The sequence below is a fragment of the Podarcis cretensis genome (assembly GCF_951804945.1).
Source record: "Podarcis cretensis genome assembly, chromosome: 12".
NCBI lineage: Eukaryota > Metazoa > Chordata > Lepidosauria > Squamata > Lacertidae > Podarcis > Podarcis cretensis.
Window position 1 is genome coordinate 28,232,863 of NC_137181.1, and position 26,824 is coordinate 28,259,686.

The 26,824-nt window shown below is 41.9% G+C and overlaps 1 protein-coding gene across 3 annotated transcripts in view; it reads right to left on the minus strand.

Moving 5' to 3' along the window:
* CALCR (calcitonin receptor) overlaps window positions 1-26,824 on the minus strand; it is a 151,955-nt gene that overhangs the window by 54,309 nt on the left and 70,822 nt on the right. For 2 of the 3 annotated variants that reach the window (XM_079948453.1, XM_079948451.1), the window contains 4 exons: window positions 22,173-22,259; window positions 12,504-12,657; window positions 8,332-8,442; window positions 863-975 (listed from right to left, as the gene is read on the minus strand). In XM_079948453.1, the coding sequence (XP_079804579.1) occupies window positions 863-975; window positions 8,332-8,442; window positions 12,504-12,657; window positions 22,173-22,220 (426 nt within the window). In that variant the 5' untranslated portion in view covers window positions 22,221-22,259. The remainder of the gene's footprint in view (window positions 1-862; window positions 976-8,331; window positions 8,443-12,503; window positions 12,658-22,172; window positions 22,260-26,824) is intronic. The other variant, XM_079948452.1, reaches the window with a different exon arrangement.

Sequence of the window (26,824 nt, forward strand, 5' to 3'; positions counted from 1 at the left end):
GAGTGCCATTCTGGAGGCTGGCACTAGGTGGTGGCAGAGATCCTGGAGCTGCTACCCCAACATGCAGTGCTATGTAGATACATGGCTACTGAGCAGGTAGACTTGTCTAGCACATGCTGATCGCCTTGGTGCTTCTTCCCACATGAAGTGGTGCTCAGTGGTGGAAGCTCGTAGCCCTTTGGCAAAATTCTGCTCTATCTACTGCCATTGCCAGCTTTTTCATACCTTATAATAACTACAATGATGTTATCAGAAGGGTTGGATTAATCAGCAGATGACCCAGGCAGCTGCCAATGGCAAGAGGCACAGTGGGCCCCTGTTATGGGTCTACTCAACTGGTCTACTCAACAGCTGAAATAAACCAGATAAGCAATTTGATCTTCAGTTGCAAAATGGCAGCACAGACCTGTATGGCCATGTTCCTTTGGTAAACAACATTGTTTTAATTTGCAGGAATATGTGCAGCATCAGTGCCAATGTGACAAGAGATTATTGTGATCAAATCTAGGTGTGTAAATTTATCATCTCTTATCATATGGATGGAAAGTTGAGAAGTGGGCTACATTACAAAACAACCCCCCTCCCCACACCCGGCATATTCCAAAGCTGAGAAAAACAGAGTTTGCTTGCTCAAGACTCTCTTTGCCTAGATACTACAGGGATTTGCCCTTAGCATCCACAATTAAGTACCAGCTTTAATTTTAAACAATAGTGCGCAGAATGTGTCCCTGAGGCCTATGTCATTTGAAACATAGGGAAGGGGCTAGCACTATTTTATATTGCATCCTAAATCGTAGGCAGAAAATGTGTAGGAGTCAAATTTGGATAGTGGCAGCCGTTGTATCAAACTTTAGAAGCCTACCTTACGCTTTTCATTTGTGAAGGAATTGCACCGTGTGTAGTTGGACCAGGTACGATTACTTTCAGGATGCCGGAACCAGGTCCCAGTCTTGTCACAGTATTTTGTTGCTGTTTCTGTGAATTAAAAAGGCAAGAGTTTGTAATTCATACCAGAACCCTACGCCCAGATACCAAACCATGCTAGATCTGGCACATTTCAATAATTTTAGGTCACATTTAAAATAAAGCCGATCTATTTATTCCTTTGCTTCAATTTTTTTATTTTATAAATAGTGTATTAATTTTCAAGAAAAAGATAAGCATTAACTATACAATTGATTTAGCCCCTTCCCACCTCCCCCCCCCAAAAAACCCAGAAGACAAATGTGTCAACTTGTCCCATAAATCTATATGTGTAAGTTGGTAGGTGCCAGACAACAGGATGTCCATTTGAGTATTTTATAAAGGGGTGCCATATTTCAACAAAATCATCTGTATCGGATATGTCATTCAAGGCATGAAATCTCTTAGTTAGTTTCTCAGATAAAGCAATTGTCCATACGTTCTGTTTCCATCTTGTGATATATAGGCGATCAAATCCTTTCTAAAGGTAATTGTGTAGCTACCAAAAGAAAAACGACAAGTTCCTTGTCTAATAATTTGGGAATCTTTGAAAATTGTTAATAAACCTAGGCATAGATTACATCTTGGTTCCTGATTTTGATTATTTCTGTAAAGACCCTTTCCCAAAATGGTGGCACTAATTCACATGTCCATCACATATGAAAAGTTGTGGCAATTACCGTATTTTTCCTTCTATAACACACAGATTTTTTCTCCTAAAAAGGAAGGGGAAATGTCTGTGCGTGTTATTGAGCGAATGTGTGGTCGCTGGAGCCAAATGGCGCGAGGGGAGGCAAAAAAAAATCAGGCAAAAATCAAATCGCGCGTCTCGGAGAAGGGAAACCTGAAAAGAGGAAGCGGCTGTTTTCCTGCATTCTGCCTCAGGGTCTTACTGCCCACCCACCTCTGATTCCTTGCTGTGTTTGCTCAAACGGAACAAACAGCAGGGAAAGCCCCTCCCCTCCAGGCAAGCAGAGGGGAAAGCAGAGTGTCGTCTCTGTGCTCTGTGCTGCTGAAAACATGCAGAAGGGAGAGAGAGAGAGAGAGAGAGGGAGAGGGAGAGGGAGAGAGAGAGAGAGAGAGAGAGAGAGAGAGAGAGAGAGCTGGCTGGCTTGGGTGGGTAGGTGAGGGAAAACTTTTGCCTTCCTTTCCTCCCACCCGTTATACCCCTCTCCTGCATTCTTAGCCAGCTGCTTCTCTGCACACCCCTCTCGTGCTCCTTGTCCATTCTGTGTTTTTCCTTCCCTCCCCACTTAAAATGTGGTTAAAAAGCATGGATCCACATGGATCCTCAGGATCTGTGCATTGGGTCACCCCAAATTCACCATCAGATCACATAGCATGTCCATGACTACAGCCTGCCCCCCAAAAATCAAGCACCCACTGTTGCCTGGGGCTGCAATGGTGCAAAAATGTGGTTACAAAGCATGGATCCACAGGGATTCTCAGGATTTTTGCACTGGGTCACCCCAAATTCACCATCAGATCACATGTCTGTGGCCACAGCATGAAGCACAAAAATGATACATCCACTGTTTCATTCAGAATGTTTTTTCCCTTGTTTTCCTCCTCTAAAAACGATGTGCGTGTTATGGTCAGGTGCGTGTTATAGAGCGAAAAATACGGTACCTTGCACCCTATCCAGCATGCCATCTATATAACTGAGTCTTACAAGTGTTAAATGCCATCTATATATTAACTTAAAAGAATTAAGAGGAGGTGGGTGAGGAAATACGGCGCTGGGAGGGGGTGGAATTATTCTCACAATACCGGCTGTTGAAAGCTATTGAAGCAGTTAAGGGCTGTTTCTGCATAAAGGAACTAGTACAATATAACCTTAGAAATAAGTATTTAATAACCGTAGTAACAAACACCGTATGAAATTGTAAGGTAGATGGGTCCTGATTTCCCTCAGAAATCATAATATGCAATTGACATTTGAGTTTAATACATATAATGTAGGCAACGAATGCATCCTGAATACTAAGCCACTCCATTTGATTCCCCAGGACTATTTATTAAAATAGTCGGAACTATTTATTAAAATACTCCCAGAACAGAAATTCATCGGCAGAACAGGAATATAAATCCATCTAGTATTTTTTTGTTCCGTAGGCACACAGAACAAGGCCCAGAGCTCTGGTGGGCTAGTGTTCTTGGAAAAGTTTTTGGTATATAACATTTAAATAGTATTTTAATATTTAATATTTTTAAATTTGCTTTTTTGGTTGATAATCTGCGTTAACTGCTGGCAGTTTTATAGCACCGAGATCTGTGTTATGACTATGTGTCCTGTCTTGTATACCTAACCAGGTAGAAAATATAAGACTTATGGCTTAACGATTCTAGTGCTAGACTAGAATTGGCAAGGCCTAGGTTCAAGCTGCCACTGGCACATGAAGCTTACTCAGTGACCATGAGCCAGTCACTCTCTCTTAGCTTAACCAATCTTAATAGGAAAGAAAAACCATCAACGCCACTTGGAGCTCCTTGGAGTTGAGGGAGGATACAAGCATAATAAACGAATAAATAAAATAAATAAATGAAACACATTAGGTTATTTTCTAGGAAATTTATGAGTGCGGGTGGGGTGGAAGTGTGTAACTTTAATAACTTTTAAAAGTGGTTCTTTACACTCTCATAATTTCATGAGTCTAAGTATTTACGTAGCTTTGCTCATCTTTACAAATCACATTGATTTCAACGGGAGTTGTTAGAGCAGCACATTACAACACCACACATAACACTATCCAGCAATCGCACCAACTAACCAACCTATTATTTATTATTTATTATATTTTTTTACCAACTAACCTATTAAGAGCAGTTCAAGTTTCGGCAGAATTGTTTGATTCTATCATTCTCTCTCCCCCCCCCCGACTATATCCATCTAAAAATTGGGTTGGTTTCATTTCATTTTCATGACGGTATCCTCCGCTTTTAACGAAAGAAGCGAGCCAAAAACTGAGGGAGACGTGTTCTCTTCCTATGACCAGGAACACAACTTTATATAGAAACACTTGGAATAAGCACACTCCAAGCAGTCCAAAGGAAAAGTCTTTTTGGATTAACTACAGCTTCAGCACAACAGCTCTGCGGATCCAGTGTTCAAATGCGAATACGTGCCCAAGCAAAACACAAGAAATGAAAAGAACATTGTCTTTCGGCTGCCTATCAATTTAACTTGCAGATCATCCTAGACTTGCTTTCCTCCTATCTCCTCCATCGCATCTGTTGCCAGATACTATCTAGGGCTGGAAAGCATCTGAAGTCTTAAACAGAGATTAAAGGTGACTATGTGATAGAACAGAATGTACCAACATTTCACCTAAATGTCCTTGCGCTGTTATCCAAGGGATCATTACATTAACAACATATATTTTTTCTCTTCCAATGGCTGGAGAGGTATATTGCTCCAGCCACTTTGAAAATGCCTGTGACTCCAGGGGGTGGGTGGAAGAGGGAGGGAGAAAATCTTTGGTCTAGTAATTATGATGCCTAAGCAGTATATCTCTTTTCCCCAGACCCTATTCAACAAGCCTGTCTCACTGGCAATGAGCAAGGATAATCAATCAGACGAAATTTTTCTGACAACCCTCTGCTCTGTAGCACTATAATAAGGAGCTATATGATAACTTTAACTGCCTCAGTATGGAAGATTTGTCCCAATACACTGTGTAGAAAGGAAGTCTGGTGGGAGCAGTATCTGCATTTGTATTAAACTGTCTACTTCTAATATTGTTGTTGTTTCTTCTGTGGGAAAGCAGGTCATGGGTCTATACCAGGACTAGGCAATAAAGGGCATGATGTTGCAGCCTTGAACTATGACTGCTTTGGGAGTAAAGGGATCCCTGACCGTTAGGCCCTGTTGTGGACAAATCTGGGGTTGCGCCATCGTCTTGTTTTACTGGCCGAGGGAGCCGGCGTACAGCTTCTGGGTCATGTGGCCAGCATGACTAAGCCGCTTCTGGTGAACCAGAGCAGCGCACAGAAATGGCGTTTACCTTCCCATCGGAGTGGTGCCTATTTATCTACTTGCACTCTGATATGCTTTTGAACTGCTAGGTTGGCAGGAGCAGGGACCGAGCAATGGGAGATCACGCCATTGTGGAGATTCGAACCGCCAACCTTCTGATTGGCAAGTCCTAGGCTCTGTGGTTTAACCCACAGCGCCACCCGCGTCCCTGAAAATGCCCCTAGATCTCACTAATTTAACACATAGCACATCCAAGCTATGATGGAGAATGCCCTGAAAAGTTTTTAGTTATGAAAAGCAGGAAACCATAGAAACACACGTCCTGAAATCTATGACTTTTTTTCCAGAGCTCGAACAAATTGGAGTTGAAGACCTGTGCATCCGTACCTAACACATTTCTTTGTTACAGTGAAACCTGCACCATCAAGCGATGACCACTGGACTGGCTTGCCGTCAACTTCAAGTTTCCCCGATTCACCCACTTTTGATTAAATCTCCCAGTGAAGATCAGTCACCTGTGAAGTCCATTTCTAGCCATACTCTAACTTGCCCAACAACTGTGATCTGTGCCTGTGAAACCTGATAAACTGACCTGCAGAGAAGCCTCTCCATTTGAAACAAAAGTTAATGAGCAGGCCAGGGAGGGAAGGAAAGAGTGCCAAATGGAGAAAATGCAGGGGGACAGAGAACACATGTGTGCACATGGGCATGGAAAAGTGTAAGGCGTTGAAAAATGCTTTGTAATTGATAAATGCATAATACATGTAGACCCCAGAATCTAAATAAGCGTTACTAAACTAAAAAGTAGGACAATTCTGACAATTATCTAAAACAAATATCTATCATCTATCTATCTATCTATCTATCTATCTATCTATCTATCTATGGTGTATCTATCATCTATTCATCCACAGATGTGTATGGGGAGTTAGGGATGGGAATCTTATGTTCAGTTCTCTACATTTCTACACGTTTCCTTTTTTTAAGTCCTGATGAAAACTTATCAATATTTTAGTGCTAATTTCTTCTAATATATACATTTTTATATGCAATTTTGCCTAATATTCTTATATTTGCAAAACCATTCCCGCATACATAATACATTATTGAATGTTATTTTCACTAATATACACATTCCTGTACAGTGGTGCCCCGCAAGACGAATGTCTCGCAAGACGAAAAACTCGCTAGACGAAAGGGTTTTCCGTTTTTCGAGGCGCTTCGCAAGATGAATTTCCCTATGGGCTTGCTTTGCAAGACGAAAACATATTGCGAGTCTTGCGAGTTTTTTCCCTTCCCCCCTTTTTCTAAGCCGCTAATAACCGCTAATAGCGCTAATCTGCTAAGCCGCTAATAGGGGTGCTTCGCAAGACGAAAAAACCGCAAGACGAAGAGACTCACGGAACGGATTAATTTCGTTTTGCGAGGCACCACTGTATGCATACCTTACCACAATACATGCATTTTTGTATACAGTGGACCCTCAGCTTACGTTACTTTCAGGGAACGAAACTTTCGGGTTGCGAATGCAGCAAACCCGGAAGTATATTCTTCCGGGTTTCGCCACGCGTGTATGAGCAGAAGCGCTCTATTGCACCACACATGTGGACAGAAGCAGCGCCTCTGCTTACGGATTTTTCAGGGTGCATACAGACCCCTGGAATGAATTACATTCGTATCCAGAGGGTCCACTGTACTTTTACGCCCCTGTAAGATTTGGATGAGTGAGAATTTCAAAGAATAGCTGTGTTTTGGTTTGCTCAATGTTTTTTTTTTTTTAATGCAAATTTGGTAAGTTCAGCTTGAAATGCAAAACTGAACAAATTTCTCATCCATATCTCTCTCTCCCTCTCCCTCTCTCTCACACACACACGAGAAGATTTTGGTTGGATCTGCAATGGTTGTCTTTTGGGGGGGTTGGGGGTTGGTTCAGTTTCTGAATAACAAGTTGAAACTGTTACAAATTCCCTACTTTAGGGGTAGCCACTGTGGTGCCGTTTTAGGACTCCAACTCCCATCAACCCCAGCCAACATAGCCAATTGTCTAGAGGGTAGAGGGTACCATATTTGCTGTCCAGCTCTACAGAACTGCTAATAATCAAAATCCTTGATTTCATGTGTTTTTTGGTCATAGTATTCCTGCTCTCCCCCAGCTTGCGTTTCAGGCTATGTCAGTGGAGGTATAGACGTTCCCACGCAAGTATGCTGGTGTATCACCCACTGAATGCGAGGCCCCAGACAGAACAACCCAGTAGCAACACTGAAAAACCATACAGACTTTCCCCTTAAAATGCTACTTTCAGATTGGCACATCTGGCTGACCACTATGTATTTATTTATTACTTTTGTAGTCCATCTTTTGTTCAAGGAGCGCAGGGTGGCATACATGTTTCTCTTCCCATTTTATCCCCAGAACAACCCAGTGAGGTAGGTTAGGGCTAAGAGACTGTGACTAGCCCAAAGTCGCCCAGTTAATCTGATGGCTCAGCAGGGATTTTAACCCTGGTCTCCCAGGTCCTAGCCTAACACTCTAACCACTACTCCATACTCTCACTCTTTCTTTTTTTTTTACACATCTATCTGTCCACACCCACATGTTTGTCAAAGGCTCCAGAATCTATATAATTGGTTATATGTATCTCAATGAATGACTCATGCAGCAATATGGGGAAATAGGCATCAGTGACTTAATAAAGTGGTTTTCTTTTTCTTTTTTGCTTCTGTTCTTCCAAGAACTTTTTAAAAATCTGTCTTGGACTGTAAAATATAGGAGAGAGACCCTGGGAATAACGACATGCATTTTACCAAAATGAACCAGCTCGTTAGCAGTTGCTGTTCAGATCACTACGCCTAAAAATGGAATGATTATAAAAAGCAGACCAGCATATAAAAACAAACAGTGCCACTTCCATTATGCTGGTTTCAAGGGAAGGCATGGATAAGTCAGACAATATACTATAAAGCAAAGGAATTTGCCCAGGCACTGAGTTGGTAGGCAGGAAAGCTATGAACATATGTTAATTACAGTCATACCTTGGAAGTCGAACAGAAGCCATTCCGGAAGTCCGTTTGATTTCCAAAACATTCGAAAACTGAAGCGTGCATTCTGATTGGCTGCAGGAAGCTCCTGCAGCCAAGCGGAAGCCGCAAAAGCCCCGTCAGACATTCAGCTTTCAAAAGAACATTCGAAAACCGGAACACTCATTTCCGGGTTTGCAATGTTTGGGAGCCGATTTGTTCGGGAGCCAAGGCATTCGAGATCCAAGGTAAGACTGTATTATAGTCCATTTTTAAAAGTTACAACACCACCGTTATTTTGGATAGCATTCACCTTTCACTTTCAAACACTAAACACATTCTGCATTCAATGAAGATAAAAGTAAACACTCTACCAGTTGGATCAAAGTCTGGGAAATAATCAGGGCAATTTTGATCAGCAAATTCTCCAGCAGGTGTGTCATCCCAGCAAAGCCATCCATCCCATGTCCGGTTGCAGAATAGTCCTAGAAATTCAGAAAGAATCAAGCTGTATTATTTAAAGGTGGTGGTGGTGGGGAAACCACTGTCCCTCTCTTTTTTCTTTCTTTTGTTAAATGTTTGTATGACTCACAGAAACATCTTGTGCTGCTAGTGTTTTTAAACTTGGAAGCACCATATTATTCATTGGTACTTCTCACGTTGTATCCTGCCTTTTCTCCAAAAGGGTTAGGATAGCACCCGTGGGGATTACCTGTTTTTTTATCCTCTTTACAACCCTGTGAGGTAGTTAGACTGCAAGGATATGACTTGGGCACACCTAATTCCATCCTTAGAACAATCTCACGAGGTGGTTAGGCTGAAAGACAAGTTCACGCTGGAACCTTTGGGGCTCAGTCCACTTCATCAGAGGCATGAAAGCTTAGAGGTGTAGATACACAGGTTGTATCTATGCCTGTAACTTCAAAGGTGTTGGGATTAAAGCTACAACACTTGCAATAAGTTACATGACCCAGTTGGGGGTGACAGAGAGAAAGGCAATCTATTATTCCCTCACGGATTCCTCCTTAGTAATGGCTTATTCAGAGGCATAGGAAGGTCAAGTGGTACCCGGTGCGGAAAATTTCTTGTCACCCACCACATTGATTTTTTTTTTTTTTGCCTGCAAAAATGGTTTTACGTTATTTCATATTTTCTTACAAAGGAATAATAATAATAAACAACTTTTATTTATATCCCGCCCTCCCCAGCCGAAGTCCGGCTCAGGGCAGCTAACATCAGATACATAACATTGGTATAAAATCAAACTAGAATTAAATTACCTCCTAAAAACATGTCAAAATCAAATTAAAGTCTCATTAGATGGCTTTCAGCAGGGTTAGGGTTGAGAACAGTAAGTGCTCCACTGAATTGAAATTTCAGCCTTCACAACATAGGAAAACGGCCAATTAAACAGCTATTTTTGTGGAGGGTCAAGATATTAACTGATATGTATGAAATTTCAGATATAGCTATATAATCCCTAGTGTAGTAAGATAAGACCTTTGGAGCAGGCATTTTTTTTTAAAAAAAAAGTTTTTTTATGAACTGCCCTAGTAGGGCAGTAATTGTTCCTTGATAATTTGTCACCCCTCCTCCATGATGGAACCTGGGGTAGACCACCCCCGCCCCCCTTCCTACACCCCTGGGCTTATTGACATTTAAATTGCTTTTGGGGGGGCTTTCCTTCTTTCTGCTCCACGTTGAGATAGTTCATAGCATGTGTTAGTGGTAACCTCTGGACTCCATGCTGGCTTCATGTGAGCTTACTATGATTAATATGCCTTAGGTTTCTTTATCTTTTCAACTAGCTGCCTTATCAGACTACCGTATTTACACAAAGGTAATGCACACCTTTTTTGGACAAATTATGTCACACAAATTAGGGTGCGCATTAGATTTGATGGCACATTTACATTCACCAGCAAATCCTTTTTTGGTTTCAAGGTTTTGAAAATCGAGGTGTGCATTAGATTCGATGGCGCTTTAGATTCACGTAGATAGGGTATTTATTTCTGCATTCTGCTGTGATATATACAAACTCCAACAAAATGGAGACTCTAACATGAAACCAAATTCATCAAGAAGCTCGGTGCTATCACCTGTGGCTTGAACTGTGACAAAGGTTTTTTTTTAATTATTACATTATATGTGTCAAGAAGCTTACCAATGTCAGGATCGCCATGTTATCATCAGCACCTGCTTTTGTGAATGACCACTGAGAATAATGTAAATAATGTGGTCTTTCAATGAAGGGTGGTATATAAATAAATAAAATAAAATCAATGCCACTGCCTGTATTTTCTGCATATAATTTCCTTCACACAGTTTTACAACCCCCTTCTCCAAACCATGTTACATAATTATTCTGTAACTTGGGGTAATACTTCATGCATCTGATGAAGTTGACCCTACTTCTTTAAAGCTTATTCCATAATAAAATCTATTAGTTTCCAAGGTGCCACAAAGCTCTTTGTTGTTTTTATTGCCGCAAACTCAGCCTCCTCTCTGAAAGTTCATAAAGAAACATAACAGTCAGAATAACGGCTGCTTGTAGATTTTAGGCGATGACAAAAGGTACAGAAACTTGGCAATGATTACGGAAGAAAATTGAACTTCTCTGCTTGTAGACAAGCAAACATTCCAAGGCAGATACTGTTGTACTTGAAAACAACAATATTTTTTAAAAAAACTTTGTAGCTGTGTTAAGTTTTCCCTTTTACAAGCGCATTTTTTTCATTATGTGTAAGCATATGATTTCCCCTTAGAAATACAGAGGTTCTAAAATATTTGTTCAGATTATTAATAAACCCTAACAGCATTTCAATAACAGCACTGTGGTTTCGAATCTAACAACACCCTTCCCCAGAAAATAATCTTTCTTTTCAACAAATACTCAGTTTTCACTCCACTTTGGGATATATTTTCTATGAGATGAAATCAGTGGGCAAGATCAGCAGGAGAACCCACCTGCAATGAAAACACGGCAGGGTGGGATACATTAGAGGTCTTGTTTTTAATTTTGCAAACATTTGCCATTCTGTAAAATGAGAAACAGTTGCATTTTTCAATACACTACACCAAGTTTCTCACCCAGGGGAAATAAGTATTTGTCCCTCCCCTCCCCTGGATATTATTCTTGTTTTATGAAAAAGAGTAAACCAAGGTTTATTTCAATATTATGTTATTTGTGGAAGGAATTACCTTCTTATTTGTTATCCCCAGTTATTTGTCTCATTAAAATAATCACTGTTTTTCTGACGCTTTCCCCCCCATCCAGGAAAGTCTCTTCAGTTTAGTTTAGTGCAATGCAGTCTTGACTGTGGCGTTTGAAATTGACAGCGATGTAATAAAACTAAATGGTCACTTCTAGTTACACAGAATTCATTCTCTGGCTCAAAATGCACTGAGCATTTAAAACAGTATCAAACCCAGCCAGCTGGGTGGGGTATAAATAATAAATTATTATTATTAAAAATTATTATAATGGCCTTCCCCCCAAACACCCTGGGGCCTGTAGTTTGTCGAGGATGCTAAGGGTTCTTGGGGGACCCCTATTCTCCTCCCAGAGCTAAAATTCTCAGAGTTGCTTTGAAAGAGGGATTGGTTGTTCAACAATAGTGGGAACTGTAGCTCTGTGAGGGGAATGTGAAGCTAGTATCTCTATTCTACACATACCAAATGGAAACAAGTCCCTTATATTCAGTGGTATTTACTTCTAAGAAACTGACTTGCTGTCAAGCCCTTAGTGTGAGAGCGGGGATATGACTGACATGGTCAAGCTCAAAGGCCTTCTTTTGGCATATGTGCACAATTAAACTGCCCAAAGACAGCACACTTCTCGTGGTTCCTTTTTTTCAAACGCCTCAGAATAACCAGAAATGCAGTTTTCCCTAAGGCAGTCAGATGTTGCCTGAAGCAGATCGGCTGCTATCCCTTCAAGATGCCAGGCATTTTATTTTATTGTTGCAATGTGCTGAGTGGGGTTAAAACTTGCTAAGAGGAAGCTTTTAATTAAAGGCACAGTAGTCCTTTAATCCCTGCCCACATTCAACAAACTTTGCATGTCCACCCTCAGCAAGGTAAGCGCTGCAGTTGCATTTTCTTTTCTTTTTTTAAAGAAAGACCCTGCCACAACTCAGGTCTGAGGGGAAAAAAACAACACAGAAAAGACAGGAATGTAATGATCTGGCAAGTTTGCCACCCACGTTCTCTGTAAAGCATGGTGAACTGATGATGTCAACTCCTTAAAAGGCTAGTGGAGAAGCAAGTGCCAGCAGACAACTTGGTTTCATCAACAAGCCTGTTTTGAAGACATCTTGCTTCACTGGATGTATCCAGCTCAGTTCCAAAATTAAGTTCTCGGAGGTGTTGTAGGAAAGCTATTCCAAATCTCTCTCCCCTCTCTCTCTCTCTCTCCCCCCCCATTTTGGAAGCTGATGTATCCATTTGCTTTTGTGGGCATCCACACAGGTTATTTTTATGTTTTTTCATGGTAGTATTTCAGAAATGCATTAAAGTAATTTTAAAGCACCTGTCTTTTCCTTACCTTTTTTCTTGTAAGGAGGCTGCCTGTTCATCCTCTCATAGCATTTGAACTGGGAATCTACTATCTTCTGGCGTATTGCTGAATGTTCAGTTTCTATAGGCTCTAATGTGGGATCAGTATAACTTACAGTAGAAGAGAGACTCGGAGCCATTCTCTGTGCAAAGAGGAAAAACTGTTAATGGATGCGAGTAAAACCAGGAGAGTAACATCAAAAACACGAGGTGCCCATCATTCTTACTTTTATCTCATTGTATACTTAAATGTTGCTATGGAGATTTTGATGTTTTGCTTGCAAAAACATGTAGTACCTTCTCTCCAGGACATACAAAACACAGGATTAAATATGGCTGTGCAGAGGACCGCTTGCTTTGATTATGAGAGTTTTTATTGCTTCTCCCTATGGGGAAGCAATCTGCGTGGCAACTGCAGCTAAATGGAATGGAAGCTGAACAGTGGTAAGGCATAGTGAATTTCACACACACAATTCCATACTGCAAATACATTTTTGGGAGAAATGGAAGCCCACTGTGAGTCTCCAAATCTTCCCATTGGCAAAAATTGAGTTCACACATTTAAATGTTGTCATTAGGTATTTCCCTAACACCAATGACTGAACTAGAGCCAGTGTGGTGTAGTGGTTAAGAGCGGTAGACTCGTAATCTGGTGAACCGGGTTCGCGTCCCTGCTCCTCCACATGCAGCTGCTGGGTGACCTTGGGCCAGTCACACGTCTTTGAAGTCTCTCAGCCCACTCACCTCACAGAGTGTTTGTTGTGGGGGAGGAAGGGAAAGGAGATTGTTAGCCGCTTTGAGACTCCTTCGGGTAGTGATAAAGCAGGATATCAAATCCAAACTCTTCTATCTAAATTACCAGTTTTCATATTCTCCAAAACAGTGTTCTTCAACCTTGGGTCCCCAGCTACAGCCAGGCTAGTCAATGGTTAGGGATGATGGGAGCAGCGGTCTAGCAACATTTGGGGACCCAAGGCTCAAGAACACAGCTCCGAGGCATACAGCATGCTACACACTGAAGGGGTTACTACTCTGAGGTTTTGTGAGAGGACAACCTCCTGTGAATAATTCAGCTTTCACTTTCTGTCCATACAATGAATTAGCATTGTGTGTGTTACATTTAATGAAAACTGTTGTGATTTAAAGCCCACTGGTACACAATTAAATTGTTGGCAAGCACACCATTGGATTCGACAACTTAAGGGACCCTAGCCTTCGTGGAATGAGTAATCTGCTGTTCAGAAGCGGCTGGAAGAGAAATAGCAGGGACCATTCCGTATGTGACTTTAGGGATTAATTCTGTTATTGGGCAAGGCAGACTCTGATTGACTGGAGGTTCTAGACAATTGGGAGTTAGCTGTCAGCGAGGATGGCAGTTGAGATTTGACAGCTGGAGGAGTTGGAGGGAAGAGTGGTTCTGAAGGTATTTTCCCCCTGTGTAAGCCTGAATTCCTGCCTTATTTCTCCTCATATTAAGTATAGTACTGCTTTGTTCAGTTTACATCAGTAAAGTTTATTATCACTTTCTTTTCTTTCTGGACTCCATCACCTTTATTCTAGCCATTCTGCTAACACCCCAAACCTAAGCCCTCCCTCTTTTCTTATGATAGCATGGGTACCTCGGGTTAAGTACTTAATTCGTTCCGGAGGTCCGTTCTTAACCTGAAACTGTTCTTAACCTGAAGCACCACTTTAGCTAATGGGGCCTCCTGCTGCTGCCAGAGCACGATTTCTGTTCTCATTCTGAAGCAAAGTTCTTAACCTGAAGCACTATTTCTGGGTTAGTGGAGTCTGTAACCAGAAGCGTATGTAACCCGAGGTACCACTGTACTGTGCAGGCTCAAATGTACCGCTAACAAACACTGAGAACAGAGAAAGGGGAGCAGATAGAGAAGAGGCAAGGACTCTTGTCATTCGATTGCTAGAGGACCTGGTACAGTCCATCAGTTAGGGATTGCAATGATAAAGAGCTCAAACAGAAATGACTTTATGAGTTTCCTTTATGAGTTTCCACAAAGTGTACCGTAATTAGCTAAATGCTGGCATAAAGTAGGAGGTTTTTTTTCCTCCACTTCATTGGCTGTGCTTAATATAATTTGTGCTGGACAGTAATAGAATGGTAAATTGAAATTACACAAGGCAGACCTGACCATAGATCTCCAGATGTTGTTGGACTCCAGCTCCCATCAGCCCCAGCCAACATGCCCCATGAAGAGGGTGATGGTAGTTGCAGCCCAGCAACATCTGAAAGGCCACAGGTTCCCTATTCCTGAATAAGGAAGATACTTTCAGAACTGCAGGCAGTCATATTTCAGCCACACTGGCCACCCATTGCCTTGGTTTTCAAGGCCGACAATCAAGGGAAAATAAGAGAGGTTGGCAGCGGTACTAGCTAAAGAGGGCTTCACTGGAAATAGTCTTCCGCTGTCAGGACCAAGAAAGTATAGCAAGCACCATGCCCTACAACCAGTGAAGAGTTAGGCACCAGGAATTGATAAGTATATATTTTCATAATGTCCCATTTCAATCTACAGAACCCATTAAATTCAGTGGAAGAAGTAGATTCATGTGTGCAACGCTCTGCACATGAGAATTATCTTACTCTCCTGAAATACACAGGATTCATTTGTTTTAAATGAAATATTTTTACTGAATGCATCAAGGTATTTCATGCTCTCAGGCTGCAATCCTAGGCAAACTTACCAGAGAAGAAGTCCCATTCAAATCAGCGGGACTTACTTCCAACCAAGTAAACATACCTAGGATTGTTCTGTTGAAATGCCAAGTTATTCCTGTCATTCCCTTTCTTTTCCTCATATTAGGACATCTTGTCCACTCAAGAGTTTTGCGTGCACATCTGAGCACATCTTAACTCAGTGGACATAATCATTCACCGCTGACTTGTCTGTTTCAGCCATCTTCTTCTGTTTTGAACAAAGCATGTTTTGGGTTTAAAAATATTGTCAAAATTTATGTGCTTTCCTCAGTGGCAGTGGTTCAAAGACCGAATGGCAAATGCACATTGAAAACAACCTATGAAAGATCAGGTGATTTTAATGTTTACTTTTATATTTTGGGCACTTGCCTTTTTTGAAACAAAAGTGAGCAGGTGAATCTACCGCCAGTGTTAAAATATTTCTTTTTGATTATATTAGTCTTGGCTTAAACTAGAGTAGAGCTCTCCCATGAGGAGTCTTGGAAATATGGTTATCTGTCTCTTTCATAAGCCATTCACTTCACCTCTGCGGTTCTATAAAATTTAATGATTTAAACAGAGGTTTGCAGTTGTGCAAGGAGGAAGCATTAACACTTATAGAATTAAATACCAGCTTTTTTTCATAAAGACGCATTCTATGTCATCATAGATAGATAGATAGATAGATAGATTCTTTATTGTCATTACACAAGTGCAACATTGCACAGTGCAACGAAATTGGATGTCATCCCTTAAAAAAACAACAAAAGCAAAACAGCAACAACAACCAAACAAACCACATTCCAGCCACACCCACACCCACACCCATCAAACTCCCAGGTCACACTATCGAGTTACAGCATTCAAAAAGGCCACAGCTCTTGGATAGAAACTATTTTTCAGTCTATTTGTCCTTGACTTGATGTTTCTATATCTCCTGCCAGAAGGCAGTAGTGCAAACAGACTGTATCCCGGGTGAGATGCATCCTGCAGGATGTTGTTTGCTTTCCTAAGACAACGGGAACCGTACAGTTCTTCCAAAGATGGGAGAGGATGACCAATAATCCTTTGGGCTGTGGTTATGACCTTCTGGAGCACCTTCTTCTCCCTAGCTGTACAACTGGAGAACCAAGCACAAATACAGTATGTGAGAATGCTCTCTATGGAGCCTCGGTAGAAGGACACCAGCAGTTTCTCACTCAGATTGTTCTTCTTTAAAAGTCTGAGGAAATAAATTCTCTGCTGAGCCTTCTTCACCAGAGCAGTGGTATTTGCGCTCCAAGTCATGCCCTGATCGATAGTCACTCCCAAAAACCTGAATTCCGCCACCCTCTCCACCCGTTCCCCGTTGATATACAAGGGCTGAATGACCGCCTTTTTTGTCCTGTAATCCATCACCAATTCCTTGGTCTTAGCTGTATTAAGAGCCAGATTGTTCTCTCCACACCAAACACAGAGCCGCTCCACCTCGTCCCGATAGGCGGACTCATCCCCTCCTGAAATGAGCCCCACCACCGTAGTGTCATCAGCAAACTTGATGATTTTGTTGCTGGAATAGATGGCTGTACAGTCATACGTATAGAGAGTAAAGAGCAGGGGACTCAACACACAACCCTGTGGTGAGCCGGTGTTAAGACTAAGGGCTTTGGACATATGTGACCCTACTCTAACCCTCTGAGAACGTTCTGACAAAAAATCCAAAACCCAGAGACAGGTGGAGTTGGAGAGTCCAATCGCCTCTAGCTTGGACACCAGTCTATGGGGGAGGATAGTGTTAAAAGCAGAGCTAAAATCCACAAACAGCAGCCTCACATAACTCCCCGGCTGCTCCAGATGGGACAGAGCAGCATGGAGAGTGGTGGTGATAGCGTCTTCTGTGGATCTATTTGCCCTGTATGCAAACTGGTAGTTGTCAAAAATTGGTGGAAGACAGGAAATAATGTGACGGCGCACCAGTTTCTCAAAGCACTTCATGATGATTGGAGTCAGTGCAACTGGTCTGTAGTCATTCAAACTACTGATTGTGGGTTTTTTAGGCAGAGGAACAATAGTTGACGACTTCAGGCAGGGTGGGACAATAGACTGGTGTAAGGACTTGTTGAAGATCTTAGTAAAGACCCTCGCCAGCTGATCCGCACAGCCCTTCAACACCTTTCCAGTGATGCCATCAGGTCCAGCAGCCTTCCTCGGATTCACCATCCTCAATACCTGTCTCACCTCGTGCTCCTCTACAGTGAATGAGGGGCCCCTATGGGCTGGTGGCTGTAATACCGACGTCTCAGGTGGCTCCCTCTCGAAGCGAGCAAAGAAGAGGTTAAGCTCCTCCGCCAGCAAAGGGTCACCGTCGACAGCACCAAGGTTAGGTTTATAGTTGGTAATATGCTGAATCCCCTGCCACATCTGTCTTGTGTTGTTGCTCCTTAAATTATCCTCAATCCTCTGTCTATAATCCAGTTTCGCCCGTCGAATACCCCTCTTCAAGTTTGCTCTTGCCACACTGTAAAGCTGCACCTCGCCCGACCTGAAAGCCCTGTTTCTTTCCCGCAACAGGCATTGGACCTCTCTATTCATCCAGGGTTTCATCCTACTTGCTAACACTGTATTCAGTTTGACTAAATACTTTTAGATGACCACAAAAATACCCTGGGGATTGAAACATGATATGGAATCACATTAACTGTTGTATTTCCAGTCTTACATTCAGCACTCATAATATTTATTCAAAGCCTAGAGAAACCTATGTAGGTAATAAGTGTTTAAGCTTTCTTTTATCAAGGATTTTGAACAAATGTTATTCATTCCTTCAGCAAATCAGTCAACAGTTAAGCACCACCATAAATCATAAAACACTCAACACTTTATGAAAGTGCAAGCATAAAACAGACTCGCCAGTGCAGAGCAAAACCTAGGCAAATTCAACATCGAAAAGGCCAGGAAAAACAATGTTTTTACCTGTCACTAAAACACATCAAAGTTATGCCAGGCAGACTTTGCTTTTCAAAGTTGGGGGAGCCAAAACAGAAAAGACCCTGTCACTGGTCAGATCCATCTAACTTTTGAGTGACTAGGGACCAAAAAAACAGTATCTGAGATTGGTTTTAATACAGTGTATTGATGGAATAAGTTGAAGTATATGGCATTCTTGTTTTCCCACTCTCAGTTCATAATTTGAGATGGCATACATGCAGTAGGAGGAACATTCCTTGCATTACTTTGGGTTTTGAGAAGAAAGTAGTGTTACAGTCTCTTGTCCAAAGTAAAGTGCATAGCTTCAACATACATATTCACATCTTCTGTATCTTGTAGTGTCCCCCCCCCCCCATCCCAAGAAAACTATACCCATTTTAAGGTCAGGTTGGATAAAATACTGTATCATCACTGAGATCCAAAGAGCTGCCTGAAGCATGGCATGCCCAGTTGATTTTGTTTGTTTGTTTACATTTTCTTTGAATAGCAGATACCCATTCCATAGAATAAATTACCCTTGAGAGTTTCTTCAGTTTCGAGTGCTAGTATTTGAGAAAGACAAATACCACTCCGGGTGTACAGTTCTTTGAATGCCAGTCACTGCATATAATACTGAACAAGAACAGATTAATTACTCCCTGAAATAATGACCACCCAGTGCAATATTTTCAATAGAGGAATGAATGTTACCACATATAAGAAAGTGGAAGAATACACTGAGCATATAGACAATGATTATTTATTAAAAATAAATGATTCACAGCTTCATAACTGTAATTTTTTTTTAATGAAAAGGGTCAGCAATAATCTTCCTGAAGAGAACAGATTAAATGATGTCCCATGTGGCAGTTTAGCAGCCGTACATATGATGTCACTCCTAAAAGTACAAGTAAATGACGTCATACATACGACCACCAAGCCACCACGCATTAAATGATTGTTATAAAAGGTGCATTACTATGGAGTAAAAAAAACCCAGATTTCTTTGAATGCTGGCAACCACTTTATACCTAAAAGATGATAGTCGCGTCTTTTAGATTGAAGCAACCGCGCTCCCCGCGAATTAATATTAAGACTTGCTATATTGTATACTCTCAGAATAATTCATAACTAACAATCAACAGCAAAAGGTAATAGAGTGGTAGAATTGGAAGGGGCCATGAGGGTCATCTAGTTCAAACCTCTACAGTGCAGGAATCTTTTGCCCAACATGGGGGCATGGTCTTTATGACGAATTCTTTGGATGATGAAAATATCACACACAAATCCTGGGAAAAGAAAATCATCCCCCCCCCAAATACTTCAGACGATGGGCAAGCTTCCGAAAAGGCGCCTCCATCAATAATGCAGGCATAATATGGAATATCATTTTTTGTGACCTTTAAAGCAGATGCCACATATCAGGTGAGTTTTCCTTCCAACCCTTTAAAAAAAAACAGAGCAAGGCAGAAAAACTCTTAATGTCAAACAGAAGGCAAATCTCAAATACAAATTGTAGCTTGGTACATTTTATGCATCTTGTCACTACTCCCTCTTCCTCCCCATAATATTTAGCAGGAATGAATTGTCAATGAATCCTGAATGTCAAGTCAAGAGTTTCTGTGCCACAGGCGTGGGGAATTTCACTCCACAATGCCTGGGATTCAGGCAGTGAGAGCAGCACATCTGGAAGTATATAGAAAACTCCACAAGGAGCCCAGTCCCCACCTAAAAGCAATGTGGAATCCAGCTCTGACTGGGGCAGAGGAAGTGGGGTCACCACTGAGGCGGGTGACAAAATGCTGGGCTGCACTCACCGCGGGGCCTGCAGCGCGCCTGAGCCACACATCTCTCCTGGGAGTGACGCAGTGGCTTGGGCGCTCACAGGCTCTGCACTGCCCCAAACAGTCTGCCCGCCGCCGCCTCCCAAGCTGTAGGGCAGCTGAAAGGGTGGAGGCAGGCAGAGTCCGGAGGCCCCGCGGGTCGTCCTGCCCCAGCTGGCCCTGCCCCTGGGCACAGGGCATGCACGCCACCCCAGGTGCCCAATCAGCTTGCTCCGCCACTGGCTCTGACAAACTGATTACAAGCTAACCTTCTGTTCTTCTATGTGTCTCCATAAAAAGTAAAGGTAAAGGATCCTTGACAGTTAAGTCCAGTCGCGGACAACTTTGGGGTTGCCAGTGCTCATCTCGCTTTACAGGCCGAGGGAGCCAGCCTTTGTCTGCAGACAGTTTTTACAGGTCATGTGGCCAACATGACTAAGCTGCTCCTGGTGCAACGGAGCATCGACACCAGAGCAGCACACGGAAATGCCATTTACCTTCCCACTGGAGCGGTACCTATTTATCTACTTGCACTTGTGTCTCCATACAGTTTAATAAATAAAAATAAGTATTTTCTCCACACAAAAGAAACTTATTCCAGCAGAAAGGTACTGAACATGTGTGAATATATTAAGAGTATGGCAGTCATATTAGAGAAGCCTACAACTCTGACGGTCACTGTCAATTTTTAAAAGAAGGATAAAAATATTAAACTACTCAATAGACATATTAAAATGAAACACTATTAAAAATCCTGCACCACAGGGAATCCTCCTCACATTTACTAGGGAGTAAGCCTCACTGAGCTCAATGGAGCTTTTTACCGTTCGGCAGAGATTGGGGCTGGTGCATAGCCTTCGTAACAATACTGTCATTCTTTTAAAAAGATCAAGATTACTTAGTTTTAACACTGTGCAGTTGATTTTTGATTTTTTAAAAATATAGTTTAGGTAATTTTACTGCTGTGAAAACAGATCACATGCGGGTCCAACAAGCGCTACCTGACAAATGTGAATTATATTTTGCAAGTAATTCTAACCAATTATTGCTAGCTATAATTTCAAATTACACTGCACATTATCTAGTTCTCTACCACCAGCCTCAAGCATAATTATATTACTTCATCTTGTAATTTGTCCATGGAAAAAGCAGGCTAAGAATGAACGAGGCTGTCACACCACTGAATAACTGCTTTTAATCAGGTCTGCTAAAACCAACCAACCAACCATCTTTTCAGACTCATTTTATGTCCCAATGTCACTTCAGTCCTGTCACTCATATGATTAAGCCACTGAGTCTAAATTTCAGCTAGGGGTTCTTTTCCTGCCCTATCTGAAAATATCAGGGATTGAACCTAAGACTTTCCACGAGCAATGTACGTTCTTGCCTTTCCTTAAGGAAGAGGGGTTCATGAATTTAAGGTTGTAATCCTAATCTCACTTACTTGGGAGTAAGACCCACTGAATTTCAACAGCACTTACCTGTGAGTAGACATGGTTAGGCTTACACAATCACTCAACTGTCACTCATGCTACCATTGCTGTATTCAAACACAGATACAGGGGGGCTAACTCATGGGGGCCGAGCCCTTTTGGGCCCCCCATGTCCCCAAAATAAGGGGGCGGATGAGGTTGAGTGCAGAGCCAAGCACAGTGTGGCTTCAGTGGCCGACTTCTCCTGCCATGGAGGAGGAGCAGGGAAGCAGCCCTTAGCTGGTGGCAGGAGGACAAGAACCTGCTGGCCACTGAGTGCTGCTGCCACATTCAGCTCTGACACCGACTCCTCCAACGTCCTGACAAAATGTGCACATCATAGAGACATCAAGACTTCGGGACCCAACACCACCCCCTGCATTTCTCTTTCGGAAGCTGGTGCCTCTGCATCGATAATCTGGGACCTTTTGCTTGCGAGGCAGAAGCTCTGCACTGAGCCATGGTTATTCCCCAAGTGAACGAGACCATTGCCTTACAAGTATTTCCCAAGAAAGGTAAAAAACAACAACCCAGGAGACCCCTGATCACTTCTGTTCATAGTCATTTGAATTGGTGAGCCTGATTTTAGAACAAAGTGAACTAGCACAATGCAAACAGTATCAATCCATTTCACAACAATACACATGCAATTCTAAAAGCCTTCTGTTACTTTTTATTATGCAAACAGAAGTAATTTTGTTAGGCGGTTTGCTTTTACTTACATTTAGTAGAATAATCAGTAAGAAGCAGCCCTTGCTTTTTTTATCCATTGCAGATCCTTTCTGGAGCAATGTATCTCCCAGGCCCTACTGGGAATTAGAAAAACAACAACCACTATCATTAGATTTTATTTATCAATATCCTCATTAAAATGTATACAAGTTTCTTTCTTAAACACAGTGTGCATATTCAGGTGTTACCAGGAGTGGTTAACACTTTTCATCCCAACTGCCACATTGAGGATTAGGCAACACGATGACCACATACATACGTAATAGACAATCTTTATAGAATTCCTTCAAACAATAACAAGTTCAAAATGAAATCTGAGACTCAAAGTTTCTGAAAGCCTTTGAATGAAGTGAGGTACCAAACTTTGCAACACAGGGGTTTGTTTGGATACACTGAGGATTAGCAAGCATGTAACACACTCACAAAACATAACCCATGCATGCATATACAAACAAGGAGACCGTAGCTGTCCTCCCAACCCAGCACTGCAATAGGGAGGGAAGTCTCGGCTTACGGTGCAAAGTTGCCTCTTTTACCTCCAGTGCAGCATCACAGCTAGGAGGTATTAGCGCTGAGAATGCAGGAAACCTATAGATGCACCAGAGGAAGAAGAGGTATCTGTGCAAGCCAAGGGCACGAGGAGGACGCATCCAGTTTTCGGTGTTCCGTTGCAAGTGGCTTGCCCATGAGTCATGGCTTTTCTACCCCTGCACTAAACTATAACTGAGTGTGATGAAAATGTGCTGCAGAAAACTTCAGACCTGCATGCTCCCTCCTGTTGTCTTCCATCAGCACAGCTGTGAGTGGGAGAACAGAAGTCTTTGCTTCTGCCTAATATTGCATGCTAAACAGTGGTTAAACTGAACTCTAAAGTGTGCTAATAATGGCTTGTTTAAACATGCCGACTTCATTACCTACGGTCTGAAGTTGATTAATTTCAAATAAACCTTAGTGATTAACCACAGTTTGTTGTTGCTTTCAGATGACACAACAATCCACCATTAATCTAAACTGGAAGCAGTAGATTCTAAACTCCTCCTCACAGCAGCGCCAGAGGAGAAGTACACAAACCCAGGGGTCTCTGTGGATTGGACTGCCACACTAAACTATGGTTTAGCACAATGTCAACAGGTAGCCTGATCGTGTGTGCACATTTTAAAAAATGACAATATAGGTGCTAAGAAAGTTGTACCAATATGGCACCTTAAAAGTTTTCTCATTAATTTTTCTTCATAATATGTAATTTGCTAAATATGTCAGTGAAGCACAGAATGTGAAATGCCATTTAAGCTAGCGTTGAGCTGAATTATCATGGCTTTCTATTTTCAGCATGAGATTTGCATGTTCAATGAGGGATAGCCTTTAGTCAAGCAACTAAGCAAATTGCACACTAATAATAAAAAAATCTCTTTATCCTAGTTCTAAACATCACAGTGCAGGCACAGCAATGAAAATGCTCCGAAAGGGGATCTTTAAAACTGAACTATTGGCCCACAGGGCTGATTCCAAAACAGGGAAAGCCACAGTACCCAGGGAACTTATCTGACTCCACCATACCAAAGTTTTGGCGTGCCTTTTTATATACTCTCTGTGAACCCGCCTCAACCACCAAAGTGATCAGAAACAGTCCCAATCCCAACCGCTTTCTGCAGACTTACGGCTATAGGAGAGGGAGGGCTTAGAGAGGGTATAAAAAAGTCTGTACAACTTTTGCTCAAGGATTTTTCCAAGTTTAATTAGAGAAGCTCAAAGACTGCATAGCTCCCAAAGACATGAATATTCTGTGGGTTGCACCCTGTGGGATAACTTGGGTACCATACAGTTCCCAGTAGCCACGAAACCCAGTATTAGTGGAGGTATTATGCAGATCTCTCTGCTGCCCCAATATACAATTCTGAGTTTGTATTGTACATTGCTTTAAGTGTGGCTTTTAATTTATTGTACCACCAAACACCTGACTTTAAAGTGAGAGGAAAATATGCAAGTTACAATGTTATCCTAAATGTGTAACTTGCAACTACATTTGTGGATTTTTAAAAATAATAATGTAATACCAGGTGTGCAAGAGGCAGGGTTAGTAGTCATCATGGCATGCGGAGAGGGGCATTTAACCCTTCACACCCCAACTGCAATCATCATAAAATCCATCCCACCACAAGCCTAGGGAGCTGGGGACCCAGTGGGCTGGTGACTAGAGCTTTGATGTAGTTTGTAGGTGTGCATGACGGCATAGTCCCATCCATTTCTTCGGCTGGATGCACTGCAGACCACTCCTTAGTAACTGTGGTTAGGATTGCAACCTGAATAATCTTGAAACCAAATAATATGTTTTTATTGGCTTACAAGTAAGGTAGGCTGCTCCTCACCCCCACCCCTGCTTTGTTCTTAAAAATAAATAAGTAAATCTGTGCTACATGCTCTTTAAGATCACTGGTGCAATAAAATAGTCTAGTAATGTACGTTTTTATGTCTTTAAAGCAGTATGTTCCACATACTTAATTTTTATAACAGTTAATGTTCAGTTATTAAGCCTTTAAGGATACTATTAAATTAAATCACAATAATATTTCATAACGCTTTTTATAACCTGTTCTGGGGGAATGGTCCAGCCAAAGTGAAGCACTTCTAAGCCGCCATGATTTGTGAGACAGCTTAAAGCACATGTATAACACATCCAGAGAAATCAATGGGGTTTTTCTTTTTTAAAAGTGCTTAACTTTGAACAGATGTGTCCCTAGCTACTACTTGTCCAATACTTATATATATATTTGCAGCAGTGAGGAAGGTGTATTCAGTCAGGTATATTCAGCGATCTGCACACGGAGTTCCTGTATGTTTTGGATCTCTCGTTTACTTCAGAAGAAGATGTAGAGCAGGCATAGGCAAACTACAGCCCTCCAGATGTTTGGGACTACAATTCCCATCATCCCTAGCTAACAGGACCAGTGGTCAGGGATGATGGGAATTGTAGTCCCAAACATCTGGAGGGCCAGAGTTTGCCTATGCCTGATGTAGAGCAAGGAGGGGGAACCTGTTACTCTCCAGATGTTGTTGGACTTCAGTTCCCATCAGCCCCAGCCAGCATGGTCCATGATCAGGCTAGTTATCGAATTATCGAAGAATAAGGATCCTTGGGTCTGTGCAAAACAGAGTTGTCGTGGTTATTGTGGGTGGATAAAGATTTGGGATTTAAAACTGGGGGGGGGGGGAGGCTGTACCCACAGGAACAAAAGTGTCCTATTACAGAGGCTTTGAGCAAAGTGCTCTGGGAAAGGAGGAGGAGGAAATAGGCAGAGTTGATGCGGGGCAGAGGCCATGCAGGGCAGAACCACCTTGGCAGGCTGGGACAGAGGCACGGGAATGCTGTGCTGTTGTAGGGAACAAACCCCTCTCAAGAAGTAATGCTGTGAACTCTCATCTTCTCTCTAGACCCAGGAGTATACAGTGGTACCTCAGGTTACAGACACGTCAGGTTACAGACTTCACTAACCCAGAAATAGTACCTCGGGTTAAGAACTTTGCTTCAGGATGAGAACAGAAATCGTGCGGTGGCAGTGGGAGGCCCCATTAGCTAAAGTGGTACCTCAGGTTAAGAACAGTTTCAGGTTAAGAACGGACCTCCAGAACGAATTAAGTTCTTAACCAGAGGTACCACTGTATAGGTGTAAAATAAACCATATACCTTACACTACAGTCTCTGCTGTGCCTGAATTCCCAACAGAAACATAACCCTGATTATGCACCTATGACCCCCTAGAATTCTGCTACCGCTTGGCAGAGATCGGGGGTGGCCAGAGTTTTGGTGGTTTTGCAGAAGTTGTCCACTTAAGTGGGGCTATTTAGGGGACAAAAAGAAAAAAGAAAAAGGATGGACATGATGTCAAGAAGCTTGTTTCAAAGGTCAATGCAAAATAAAGATGACAATCTCAAATTTAGTAATAGCATCCTTCCAGTATAGTTTGAAATATAACTGCATTCATTTAGAGCACTTCCTGACATGTAATTTACAACAAATTAGCAAAAGTCAATCTATGCTTGGAAGGTTCTATATAAATGTTTGTTTGTTTTTAAATTAAATGGTGAATTTTATCCTCAGTGCAGCATATATTTTTCTGCGTGTTCAATTCAAAAATTAATAGAGCGAGTCATGTCAGGAGCTGTAAAAATGTTTAATGGGCTGTTTAGCAAAGTGATGATTTTGTCCTAATTGAAACTGGGAATTGTTTCTGTCATGTTAGATCAAAGCACTGAGAATAAGCAGGTCTTAATTCCTAGTGGCTGGGCCTGCATGGGCGGAAATAACTAGATCTGTGATGTGTTGCTCCAATTAGAGTTCTTGCTTTCATCTCTGCTAAATGATAGGAATATAAGGTTGAGTGTTTTGCCAGATATCAAAAGATTTCCTTAACTCAGCTAAATTTCCCAGGAGCAGAATGGGAAAGCTAATTTTAAATTATATAGAGAAGTGGCAATATTAAAGCCATGTCATTTTCTGGCTTAGTCTTTTTTTTTTTATCTATACAAGCTGGGGAAGGACATAGATTGGCTTTTACGTTCATTTAAAAATGACTGATTAAGTGAGTAAAGTCTGCTTATGTACCCTACACAATCAGAGTTCTACCACCTGCCTGAGAGCTACCTG